The 11,718-nt window shown below is 46.5% G+C and overlaps 1 protein-coding gene across 1 annotated transcript; it reads left to right on the top strand.

Annotated features, from left to right (window-relative positions):
• Positions 1-2,392: 2,392 nt before the first annotated feature.
• DEFB123 (defensin beta 123) lies at positions 2,393-11,446 on the top strand. Its single transcript, XM_077769410.1, has 2 exons — positions 2,393-2,754; positions 11,218-11,446. Exons 1-2 carry the CDS (start codon positions 2,697-2,699, stop codon positions 11,361-11,363), a joined length of 204 nt encoding a protein of 67 aa, XP_077625536.1. The 5' UTR covers positions 2,393-2,696; the 3' UTR covers positions 11,364-11,446.
• Positions 11,447-11,718: the final 272 nt, after the last annotated feature.

The following is an 11,718-nucleotide window of genomic DNA, read 5'->3' as shown; positions in this document are numbered from 1 at the left end:
TATATTTAGGAAAAACTAGCTTCTCAGTCTCAGAGGTTGACAGAAAATGAATTCCTTATCTTGCAAACTGATAAACAAAGATAGAGTCAAGCATGTATCCTGCCTCTCCTCTCTGAACCGTCTAAACCCTAAGGTAACCAAATAGTAGATGAGGGGAAGCATCTGTTTTGAAAGAGTCCAGCTCATAAATGAATGCTCTTCCCTACCTATCTGCATGGCTCACCCCCTCAGTTCCTTCAAGTCTTTGTTTAAATGTTATCTTTTCAGAGGGGCGCCTGGGTGGCTTAGTCGGTTGAGCGTCCGACTTTCGCTTAGGTTGTGATCTCGTGGGTTCGAGCCCCGCGTCGGGCTCTGTGCTGACTGCCAGCTCGGAGCCTGGAGCCTGTTTCAGTCTGTGACTCCCTCTCTCTCTGACCCTCCCCTGCTCACGCTGTCTCTCTCTCTCTCTCTCTCCTAGAAATAAATTAAAAAAAAAACATTAAAAAAAATGTTATCTTTTCAGTGAGACATTCCTCTACATTCTGAATTGCAAATCCACCTCCCTCAACAATTGCTATCTCTTTCCCTACTTACTCTGCTCAGTGCCTCCCCCATAGAACCAAAAGAACAGAGATTTTATTTGTTTGTTTCGTTGCTTGCTTGCTTGGTTGGTTGGTGGTTGGTTGATTGGTCAGTGAGTTGGGAAGTTGGTTGGTTGGCAGTTGGTTGATTGGTTAGTGGGTTGGTGGTTGGTTGGCAGTTGGTTGATTGGTTAGTGGGTTAGCGAGTTGGTTGGTTGGTGGTTGATTGGTTAGTGGGTTGGCGAATTGGTTGGTTGGCGGTTGGTTGATTGGTTAGTGGGTTGGTTGGTTGATTGATTCATCGTTTTATCTCCAGCACCTATCCAGGTGCCTGGCACATAGAATCCACTAACTATTTGTTGGACGAAGGACTTATTTAATCAAATAATGATATATTCACTATCCTCTAAATCCAGCTGTCATCATGGGAAAAAAAGGGGGAAAAATAAAAGGAGAAACACTGGAAGATTAAACATTTACCCAAAGCAGAATAAATTATTCTAAGAGACTGCTTTAAACCAGAAAAGCTGGATATCATTAGTTGCTGAATCTACATCCACCCCCTGTGTCATGTCCAACCTCCAACTGTCCCATCGGTGGGAAGGAAGTTCCTAGAAAGTTCAGATGAGTTATAGAAAATAGAGAAGATATATATATCTATATCTATATACATATATACATATATATATATAGCACACCAGAATTGCAGCATATTCAGTATTGACCCCTCAACCTAATATATTATTTCAAATCCAGAAATGAGTAAATTGGAATGGAACTAACAAATGGTGGAGCAGGTTCTGACTTGGGATTTGGAGGTGTTTCCCTCTTCCCCAGGCGAACGGTGTTTTGTGCACATGTCTACCACGAGTGGACACAACCAATCCATTCACATTCTGACCCTGTGGAGATTACAGATGGCGGAAGAAGTAGGGGTAGAAGCAGATTACAAAGAGGGGACGGAGCTAGCTTCTCGGGCTGGGCAAGTTTAGCAAGGGCTCTTCTCTACTTAAAACCTTTCCAAGGCTCCAGTGCAGGGGCTGGCACAGACAGGCAATGGTAGTAAGGCGATTCTTTCCTCTCTTAAGGCAGCTGTGAGAGGGGCAAGCGCCAAGTGATTTCAGGGACCAGTGTTAGAATATGTCGCTATTGCCTTGTCTCTTTCCCGCTTCCCCAGCCCTCCACCGCCCCTCCTCCCACACCAGACCTCCTGCCCCTGGAGCTGATGGAGGAGTGGAGGTCTGGGGGGAAATCTGGAGGTGACATTTAGTGCCTAAGAACTGGCACTTGCCACTGGAAAAGAAGCCTGGCTAGGTGCCAGCCCCCCTCATACGTGGGTTTAGAAATAAAGAAGCTACATTTGGGGGTGCTTGGGGGGCTCAGTCGGTTAAGCATCTGACTTCAGCTCAGGTCACGATCTCACGGGTTCGTGGGTTCGAGCCCTGTGTCGGGCTCTGTGCTGACAGCTTGGAGCCTGGAGCCTGCTTCAGATTCTGTATCCCCCCTCTCTCTCTGCCCCTCCCCCTGCTCACGCTCTGTCTCGGTCTCAAAAATAAATAAACATTAAAAATTAAACACTAAAGAAGCATTTTTTAAAAAGCTACATTCGTTGCATCAAGTTTCAGTGTGTTCCGTGTGGGTCTCTCAACCTGATTTATTATTTAGACTGAAGAATGAGACGGTGCAATTCCGAGGAGCCAAGTAGTTTGGTGGGGACGTCACAGAGCTGGTGAATGGTGGGCAGGGTCTATCCCAGGATCTAGGGGCTCCTCTCTCTTCCCCAGACGAGCAGTGTTCCACATGGCCACCCACCAGCCCATCATCCCAGGAGCTGGAGTTCCCAGGCTGAGAGCGCCCCCTCCCCCCCTGCGGGGGCGGTTAAGAGCCCGCTGGAAAGACCTTGGACGTGATTGCCTTTCCCTCCCCCACCCCACTGACCAAATGACCACTGGGTGTGGCTGCGCACCCTGGGCTCAGGCAGCTCGGGGGCCGAACCCCTGAGTGGCTGAGGGCAAGTGCGGGTGACATCCTTCCGGCTGAACAAAGGGACCAGAGAGGCCCGAGAGGCCGCAGCCCTGCCCCATTAGCTTTGCTGTCGCATCGGACTCGCAGCCTCACCTCGGGCCGCTTCCAGCCATGAAGCTCCTCTTGCTGACTCTGGCCGCCCTGCTGCTCCTGTCCCAGCTCATTCCAGGTAACCTGGACCTCTTAGGGAGGGGCAGGGTGCAGAGGCTGAGGCCTGGGGTGGGGGGGTCCCTCAAGAGCTCCCTTTTCAGAACCACGTGGAGGAGGCACCCTCGCCGCAGCAGGTGCCAGATCTTAGGTACCGACCAGACATCCAGAGCTTCTTGCTCAATTACCCCATCTATCCCTGCTCTCTTTCTCTCTCTCTCTCTTTCTCTCTCTCTCTCGGGGAGCAGGCGCGAGTGGCCTTGCATGTGAGAAAGAATGGAAAGGGTGAGCAGAAGAAGTAAGAAAGGAGAAGGCAACGTGGACCTTTTACAAAACAGCCCCGAGAATGCTCCAGGCTTTGTAAAGATCACAACCACCTTAACCAGAGAGGAAAACTCACATATGCTGTTGGTGCCTCTGTGCTGGGCCCTGTGCTGCAGACAAATGACATGGCCCTAGGGGAGACAATGAGCAGCATTCCCAACCCGAAGTGACATGAGCTGTGACAGAGAGCTCTAGCAGTCTGAGGTGCACGTGGGAGGGGCCCGGCCAGTCTGAGGACAAGGAGAGTCCTCCTGACCTTGAGTCCTGAGAAGCATGCTGAGATTAGAAGGGAAAGGAGATGAGAAGGATGTGGAAAGGGCGTCCCAGGCAGAAGGCAGCTTTTGCAAAAGGTCCTGATGTGGGAGAGAGCGTGGCGCCTTCGGGGAACCGGGATTATGGGCACGGCGAGGGGCAAAGCAGAGGTAGCATTCAAGGTCCAGGTCTGGCCTTGACGCCAGGTGAGGGAGCCATGGAAAAGGGTCATGGTCAGGTGCGCCCTTTCCACCACCCCCCGCCTGGCTATGGGAGCCCTCCCGCTCAGCCGGCAGAACCTTCTGCCCACATCCGGGCTTTCTCCTAACCCTTTGGCAGGGTCAGAATATGTGTATTTCCTCAACCAAGCTGACCTCACCCCTTGTATCTATCTGCCTGTGGCCAATGCTGTCACACCCCTCAGCACAGAGGAAAGCCTCAGAACCGGGGTGAGAATGCCCCCCCCACTTTCTAACCTCCTGACTTCCTGCAAACAGTTCAGTGCTGGTCGTCAATTTCCTCCCCTCTCGAACTGCTACAACAGCAGTTGTATAATAGTGTCAAACTGAGTGAAAGAGCCACATAGGACACCACGAAATGTTAGCCTGCGAAACAATATAGCTTCTTTATTTTCCATAACCCACATGAATTTTCCCAGGAACTTCCATCCGGCTGGTGGGACAGTTGTGAGGAGGAGCAGGAGGGGACACATCGAGCTGTGCCTAAAGTCGGCAGTTGAAACTAAGTCTCATCTTTTCTGGTTGAAAGTGCTTTCCAAGTCAATTCAGTTTCTTTTGAAGTCTTCCAGCATTTCTTCTTCTTCTGTCCCACCCCTTCCCCCTGCCCATTCCTCGGACAGCATCTGGGTTTAGGAGAAAGACGTGTGATATGTCATGAAGGAATTAATCAGTTCATTCAGTGAACATGATTGAATGGATTTCATGTTCTTGGCACTGCGATAGGTTCTGGGGTGTAGAACGGTGAACCAATCAGAACAAAACAAGGTGAGCAAAGCTTCTGTCCTCTTGAGCTTACATTCTATTGAGGAAGGTGGAAAATGTTTTCAAACATAAGTGAAATAAATGTAACAGCAGCTGATAAATATAATGAGCAGATGGGCTGGGGAAAGCATAGCAAATACCAGGGGGAGGTAGGTTTGCCATCTCAAAGGGGTACTGATGAAATGGCTCACAGTGATCTGAGGGGGGAATTAGGTTTCCTATGTGATACCTACATTATATCTCCTCACATCAGCCAGAGTTCCTCCTTTATAACTGTTATTACAACCCTAGCTAATCAAATATCTGGGTGGCTATCTCATTCATGGCCATTTCTCCTCCCACTAAGCTGGAAGTTCTCGGAGGGCAGGTACCCGTCTCTCACTTGTTTAGAGCACAGTATCTTGAGTGTATAAGCTTCTCAGTCTGTACCTGTGAGTATTTCCCTAGGACAGACATCCAGAAAGGAAATGGCTGGGTAAAAACTGTGCACAATTTTAAGATGTTATGAGTTTTTGCTAAGTAGCCTCCAGAGAGGCCAAAACAGAGTGTCTGGGGCCATCTTCCCCTCACTGTCACCAAGAGTTCTAACAACCAGAGGCACCTGGGTGGCTCAGTGGGTTAAACGACCAACTCTTGATTGTGACTCAGGTCATGATCTCAAGTTTGTGAGCTGGAGTCCTACGTCTGGCTCTGTGCTGACAGCATGGAACTTACTTGGGATTCTCTCTCTCCCTCCCTCTCTCTCTGCCCTGCCCCCCCACCGCCCCCACACATGCACACTCTCAAAAACATAAATAAATAAAAACTAGTTAAAGCAATCAATTCTTTGCATTTCTGTATAGTTCCCTTACTAAGGATGCATCCCTACATACTCTAATTTTGACACACCCACTTTGAAAATTCAGTGTATTCTTGAGATCCTCTTAATTTTCTAATTTACTGAGGTGCCTGGGTGGCTCAGTTGGTTAAGTGTCCGACTTCAGCTCAGGTCTCAATCTCACTATTCGTGGGTTCGAGCCCTGAGTCGGGCTCTGTGCTGACAACTAGCTCAGAGCCTGGAGGCTGCTTCAGATTCTGTGTCTCCCTCTCTGACCCTCCCCTGCTCATGCTGCCTCCCTCTCCTTCTCTGTCTCAGAAATAAATAAAGCATTAAAAAAATTCTAATTTGCCGATTATATCTTCCTCCCTTTCTTGTCTTTATAACTTATCTATCGGGTCCTTTGACCCATGGTTTCCCACGGCACAAATTTTCCTGACTGCATACTCAAGGTGAAGTTCAGTGTATTCCTGTGACCTCTGTATTTCCTGAACATTGGCACGTGGATCCAGAGGTTTGATCAGGTTCAAGTTCTATCGTTTTTGGCACACCTTTGATGCTAATAAGGTTCTTTCATCAGGAGGCACATGACATCTTGGTTGTCTCTCTTTCAATGACATTTATAGTTAGTGCTCAAATTGTAGCTGATGCTCATACCTTTGAGCTGATGCTCAACATCAATATAATAACATATATTAGGGATACGTATATCCCTACTAGGCTTTGATAATTTCCTTGTGATAAGGGCCAATATTAGAGACACCACAAGAAACACACTCGTAGTCTGATAAAATTAGGCATATTAACTTGGCACAGAAAAGGAAAATACACACCGAAGGAACCTCAGGGCAAAAAAAGGGTTTCTAGAGGTTTAGGGTTTCTAAAGATTAAGGAGAAAGATAGAGTTTAGGTAAAATGTAAATGGAGTTGTGTTTTTTTGTTTTGTTTTGTTTCAAGTTCTTATTTAAACTCCAGTTAGTTAACATATAGGGCAATATTGGTTTCAGGAGTAGAATTTAGTGATTTGTCACTTACATATAACACTCAGTGCTCATCCCAACAAGTGCCCTCCTTAATGCCCACCTAGTCCATCACCCACCCACCTCCTCTCCAGCAACCCTCAGTTTGTTCCCTATAGTTAAGAGTCTCTTGATAAGNTACTACATGGCAATGAGAAACCATGAAATCTGGCATGTGTAGCAACATGGATGGACCTTGAGGGTGTTATGCTGAGCGAAATAAGTCAGGCAGAGAAGGGCAGATACAGTATGTTTGTACGTATAGGAGGATTAGGAGGAACTTAATGGAGGACCGTGGGGGAGAAGAAGGGGGGAAATGGTGGGGGAGAGGGAGGGAGGCAAACCATGAGAGACTCTTGATTGCTGAGATGGGCAGATGGGGTGGGGGAAGAGGAAGGGGGGAGATGGGCATGGAGGAGGGCACGTGTGGGGATGAGCACTGGGTGTTATATGGAAACCAACTTACAATAAACTATGAAGGAAAAAAAAAGTCTCTTATGGTTTGCCTCCCTCTCTTTTCTTCCTTCCCCTATGTTCTGTTTTCTTTCTTAAATTCCACATATGAGTGAAATCCTATGGAATTTGTCTTTCTCTGTGAAGGAGTGTTTGATAGACTTCTTGTGCAAAGCAGTTACCATCAGGCCGAGGCTGAGAAATGGATTCAGGGTCCCACTTCCATGGAAAATACAAAATTAAGAGAGATGTGGAATTTCATATCCTGAAACTACTTCTCTGACGCTCTGCCCTTGGCTCTGAAATCAAGGCTACTTTTCTGTGTTGAAACACTGGCTCCTCTGAAAAGTATGGAATGTTCCAGTCTTGCCGATACGATTTCAAATACAAAGTTTCAGACAGATGTGATGTGAGACTTTGTCCTTCTGTTAGGTGACAGAAATCAGGGGTCACCGGTTAGTAACTTATCTGGTGTGACAAGATATTCTAGGCCCATCTTGTACAACTACTGCCCCAGATCTTGAATTCTTTCGAGAAGCTTGGATTTTTTTTTAGTAGGAAAATGGTATTTCAGAACCATGATTCGGTTACTAGAGGTATTCCATGTTATTAAATAAGTCCTTCATTTCACATCTTTTCAGTAGACAGAGCTAGGTGGGAAAATCAACAGACTGAATACATATAAAATACCTCACGAATGCGTATTAATACTGCCTATTCAAATCAGTCTTGCTTAGACAGGATAGGGCACACTTAATGAGGGGTGTTCCTATCAGCAGAAAAAACACCACTAACAGAAGTGTGGGCCCAGCACCAGAGTCTTGTTGGTAATATCCAGGAAAAGCCACCAGAAGCAAATTCGGGGGTCCCAGAGGTCCACACTACAAATGCGTTCTTTGGTTGCCTACATGGATGCATTTACACACGCACACACACGCACACACACACCCAGAAAGGTTCCTGGAAAATGTGCATGTGGCAGCATTACCAACGATTGCGCATGCGGCTTCCTCATGTCCAATGCCAGTTGATGGGGGACAACGGTTTCCTGGAAATCCTAGAATCACCAAATGACTATGGCAGTATTTTTAATGACACTGTCAGCAGCTCCCATGACTTCACGAAGGAGCACCTGGAAAACTCAGGCACGCCATTGAACTTCTCCAGTAGCCCTCCAGACTGTTTCTCTAGAAATTGCCATAGCGTGAAACCTATCCCCAGGGCCATGAGCCCATTTAGCTTGATTCCAAGTGTTTTGGCTTCTTCATGCAGTTCTCTCCATCACCACGTGGGAATGGGTGTTTTGCAGAAGAGTGTACTCATCCCCGACCACAGAGATCAAGAGCTTGAGTTTGATTCCTGATGTGCAAAGGCAATAAATTGGAGGCGCCTGGGTGGCTCCGTCGGTTAAGCGTCCGTCTTCGGCTCAGGTCATGATCTCACGGTTCATGGGTCCAAGCCCCATGTCGGGCCCTGTGCTGCCAGCTCAGAGCCTGGAGCCTGTTTCGGATTCTGTGTCTCCCTCTCTCTCTGACCCTCCCCTGTTCACGCTGTCTCTCTCTCTCTCAGAAATTTAAAAAAAAAAAAAAAAAAGAGCTTGAGTTTGATTCCTGATGTGCAAAGGCAATAAATTAGAGGCGCCTGGGTGGCTCAGTCGGTTAAGCGTCCAACTTCGGCTCAGGTCATGATCTTGCGGTTCGTGGGTTTGAGCCCCGTGTCGGGCTCTGTGCTGACAGCTCAGAGCCAGCAGCCAGCTTCAGATTCTGTGTATGTCTCTCTCTCTCTCTGCTTCTCCCCCACTCACGCTCTGTCTCTCTCTGTCTCTGCCCCTCTCCTGCTTGCACTCTGTCCCTCTCTGTCTCTCTCTCTTTCTCAAAAATAAATAAACATAAAACAAGAAAAGGCAATAAATTGTTCCAACTTCATCCAATTGTGCAGCAAGAAAAGAACTGAGCAATACCTTGTGGCCCTTTACAATTCACTGGGGGGATAAAACAACAAACATGAGACCCTCAAACAAATTATGAGTCTTTTAGGCTCTTCAGGACCTGATGAGGACTTCTGTTGGTTTAGCAAGCTTTCGTTTTAATTTATGTTGAGTTCTTTCTGTTTCTTCTGAGGGGTGAGAAATGATAAGGACAGCATGACTTTTGACAACACTGTCATTCCTTAGTTAAAGTCCCAGTAAAGAGAGCACCTCGGTCACTAGATAGGCAAATAGGGTTTCTCAAATAGGAAAGCCAAACGACAAGTGTTTGTGTTTTTAGTCGCAGGGGATGCTATTGTCTTCTGTCAAAGAAAAGCACCTAGTCCTTCGCAGAAAAGGCAGAGAATAGTGAGTTCATATTCAAATGCTTGAGATTTAGGGAGCTGTATAGAGTCCCGGAAATAGTGGGTCCTTTTCATGGCCCACTTTTTCTGTTTTTCCAGGGTTATTAAGCCGGCAGGTGGGACATATACTAAAGTTACCCTCACTAATCAGTTCTCCACCAATGTTGTCTTAGGATAGTTTATAAGTTTTCTTTCCTGTGATGGGTCAAATTTTCCACCAAGCTCCCTTTCAGACAGTCCAGAAATACCAGGTGGTCACCCCGGGTCTCCATAACGCAACAGATTTCTGTCACTATAGTTTTTCAGAACCTGGTCCCTGTGGTGGCAGTTTGCTCAGGGTTCAAAAGAAGTTTTAAAAGATCATTAAAGGGGCGCCTGGGTGGCTCAGTTGGCTAAGCGTCCGACTTCAGCTCAGGTCATGATCTCGCAGTTCTAGCAGCATCCTTGAGCTCCACCTGCTAATTGCCAGTAGCACCTCTTACCAGTTGCAACAGCTAAAAAGGTCTCCACGCGTGTCACTGCCAAACATCCCCTCAGGGGCGAACCGCTGCTCTAGACCATGCGGTTGTCCACGTCTCTGCTGAGACTCTCAGAATTTCCCTGACGGTCTCTGCTGGGTCGCTCATAAGATAACCTCAGACAAAGTTTACTCCTGATCACAAAATCAACCTGCTCAAAACCTATGGCAGAAAGAAGGAAATAATCAAGATTACAAATTAATGAAGCTTACAGTTAACTTACGAATTAATGAACTCGAGGATCGTCATGGCAGGAAACTGCCCGAAGCAAACGGCTTAACTGGTACAAGTAGAGGTTATGGGCTTTGTTCAGCTGATGGGAACACTTGACCCGAGTCAGAGCAGGCTTAGAGCTTCTACAGAACAAAGAGGAGAGGAGGGTACGTGTCCTTGTTTGGCCCAAGTAGCAGATTTCATCTTTAACTGCTGCAAAACTTGTGGCTGGAAGGGCGCCTGGGTGGCTGAGTGGGTAAAGCATCCGACTCTTGTTTTCTGCTCAGGTCATGATCTTGTGAGTTCGAGCCCTGCGTTGGGCTCTGCGCTGAAATGTGGAGCCTGCTTAGGATTTTCTCTCTTCCTTTTTCTCTGCCTCCCCACCCCCTGCTTGCTCTCTCTCTCTCTCTCAATAACTAAATAAAAACTTAAAAATAAACCAACAAAAACTTGTGGTTGGAATAGCAAAACTGTTCCTGATTTGTGTGCCTCTAAGCTGAGGTTGCTGGTGGCATTCTACCCCCAAAACTGTCAGAGCACTTCTTCGAGAGCTGTGTCTGCAAGCCTTGTGGTTTATTGGTTAGTCAAGATTCTGGGACAGAAAAGGCACCAAAAATGATACGGATGGGTTGTTGCCAGGGGCCAAGGGGGAAGGAAGAATGGGGGTTAGTGTTTAATGAGTGTAAGACTTTCAGTCTTATAAGGTGGAAAGAGTTATGGGGGTGGATGGGGGTGATGGCGGCACATGGGGTGAATGTATTTACCACCACTGAGCTGTACACTTAAAAATGGTTAAGAGGATAGTTTATGTAACATGTACTCGACTACATCAAAGAAAAAAACTAAGCACAACTGCCTTCTTAATGATAGGACTTGGCAAAAACAAAACAAAACAAAAAATGAAATTATGAAGACAGTGATGGAATGTGAGCCAAAAATAAAAACAAAAACAACAACAAAAAAAAGCCAGTATGGATGAACCTTGAAAACATGATGCTGAGTGAAAGAAGCCAGACATAAAAAGCCACATCGTATATCATTCCATTGGCATAAAATATCCACAGAAGGCAAATCTGTAGAGAGGAGGGCAAATTGGTGGTTGCCCGGGGCTGGGCAGAGGAATGCAGTGTTTCTCTTTGGGATGATTAGAAAGTTCTGGAACTAGATCGTAGTCATATTTGCACAGCATTGAGAATGTACTTAATGCCCCTGAGCTGAACACTTTAAAACGCTTGAGATGTGAGGAGGATGCTCCTGGCTGGCTCAGTCAGAGGAGCAAACAGCGACTCTTGATCTCAAGGTTGTGGGTTCAAGCCCAGGCTGGCCATAGAGATTATGTAAGTAAGTAAACTTTCAAAAAATAAAAGTAAACGAAATGCTTGAACTAGCAAGTTTTATATGTGCTTTGTGTTTTAACACACTTTTTTAAAAAGGAAGGAAAGAAAAAGGAGGCCAAGGTCAAAGGCAAGGGAAACTGAGGACCTCCTATCACCTCTGCTTTAATACCTCTTCTCGGGACTAACCCTGCCTCTAATTCTTCTTTCTTTTTTGTGTCAGGCAGCACTCAAAAATGCTGGAATCTTCATGGCAAATGCCGCCAGAAGTGCTTCAGGAAAGAAAAGATCTATGTTTACTGCACAAATAATAAACTGTGCTGTGTGAAACCCAAGTACCAGCCAAGAGAGAAGCTATGGTTGTTTTAAGTTTTTTGAGGCCTGACGCCATGAAGACACAGATGAAGTCTGACCCCAGTAGATTCTTAAATTCAATAAATATGTGTGGCCGATCTCTGTGTCTGCCTGTTCTTAAGGTCCACTTGCAGGTGGCCCAGGAATTCAACATGTTTTCATCATAATAAGACAGTGTTTGCCTTTGTCAGTCTCACTCTCTCACAAGTGTACAGTGGAATCTTCTGGAATCTGTGTGACGTATGGTGATATCTGTTTGCCTTTGTCAGTCTCACTGTCTCACGAGTGCACGGTGGAATCTTCTGGAATCTGTGTGACGTGATGCTATCGTTGTTCCAGCAGCTAATGAGGGGTGTGCTTATGTATCCTT

The sequence above is a fragment of the Crocuta crocuta genome, unplaced genomic scaffold (assembly GCF_008692635.1).
Source record: "Crocuta crocuta isolate KB4526 unplaced genomic scaffold, BGI_CrCroc_1.0 scaffold445, whole genome shotgun sequence".
Taxonomy (NCBI): domain Eukaryota; kingdom Metazoa; phylum Chordata; class Mammalia; order Carnivora; family Hyaenidae; genus Crocuta; species Crocuta crocuta.
The sequence above is the reverse complement of the archived record's forward strand: the minus strand, read 5'-3'. Positions and strand labels throughout refer to the sequence as shown.

Coding starts and splice junctions, on each gene's coding strand:
- DEFB123 (XM_077769410.1), top strand. CDS start 2,697: ATGAAGCTCCTCTTGCTGACTCTGGCCGCCCTGCTGCTCCTGTCCCAG. Junction 2,755..11,217: donor CCTGTCCCAGCTCATTCCAG/GTAACCTGGACC, acceptor TTTTTGTGTCAG/GCAGCACTCAAAAATGCTGG.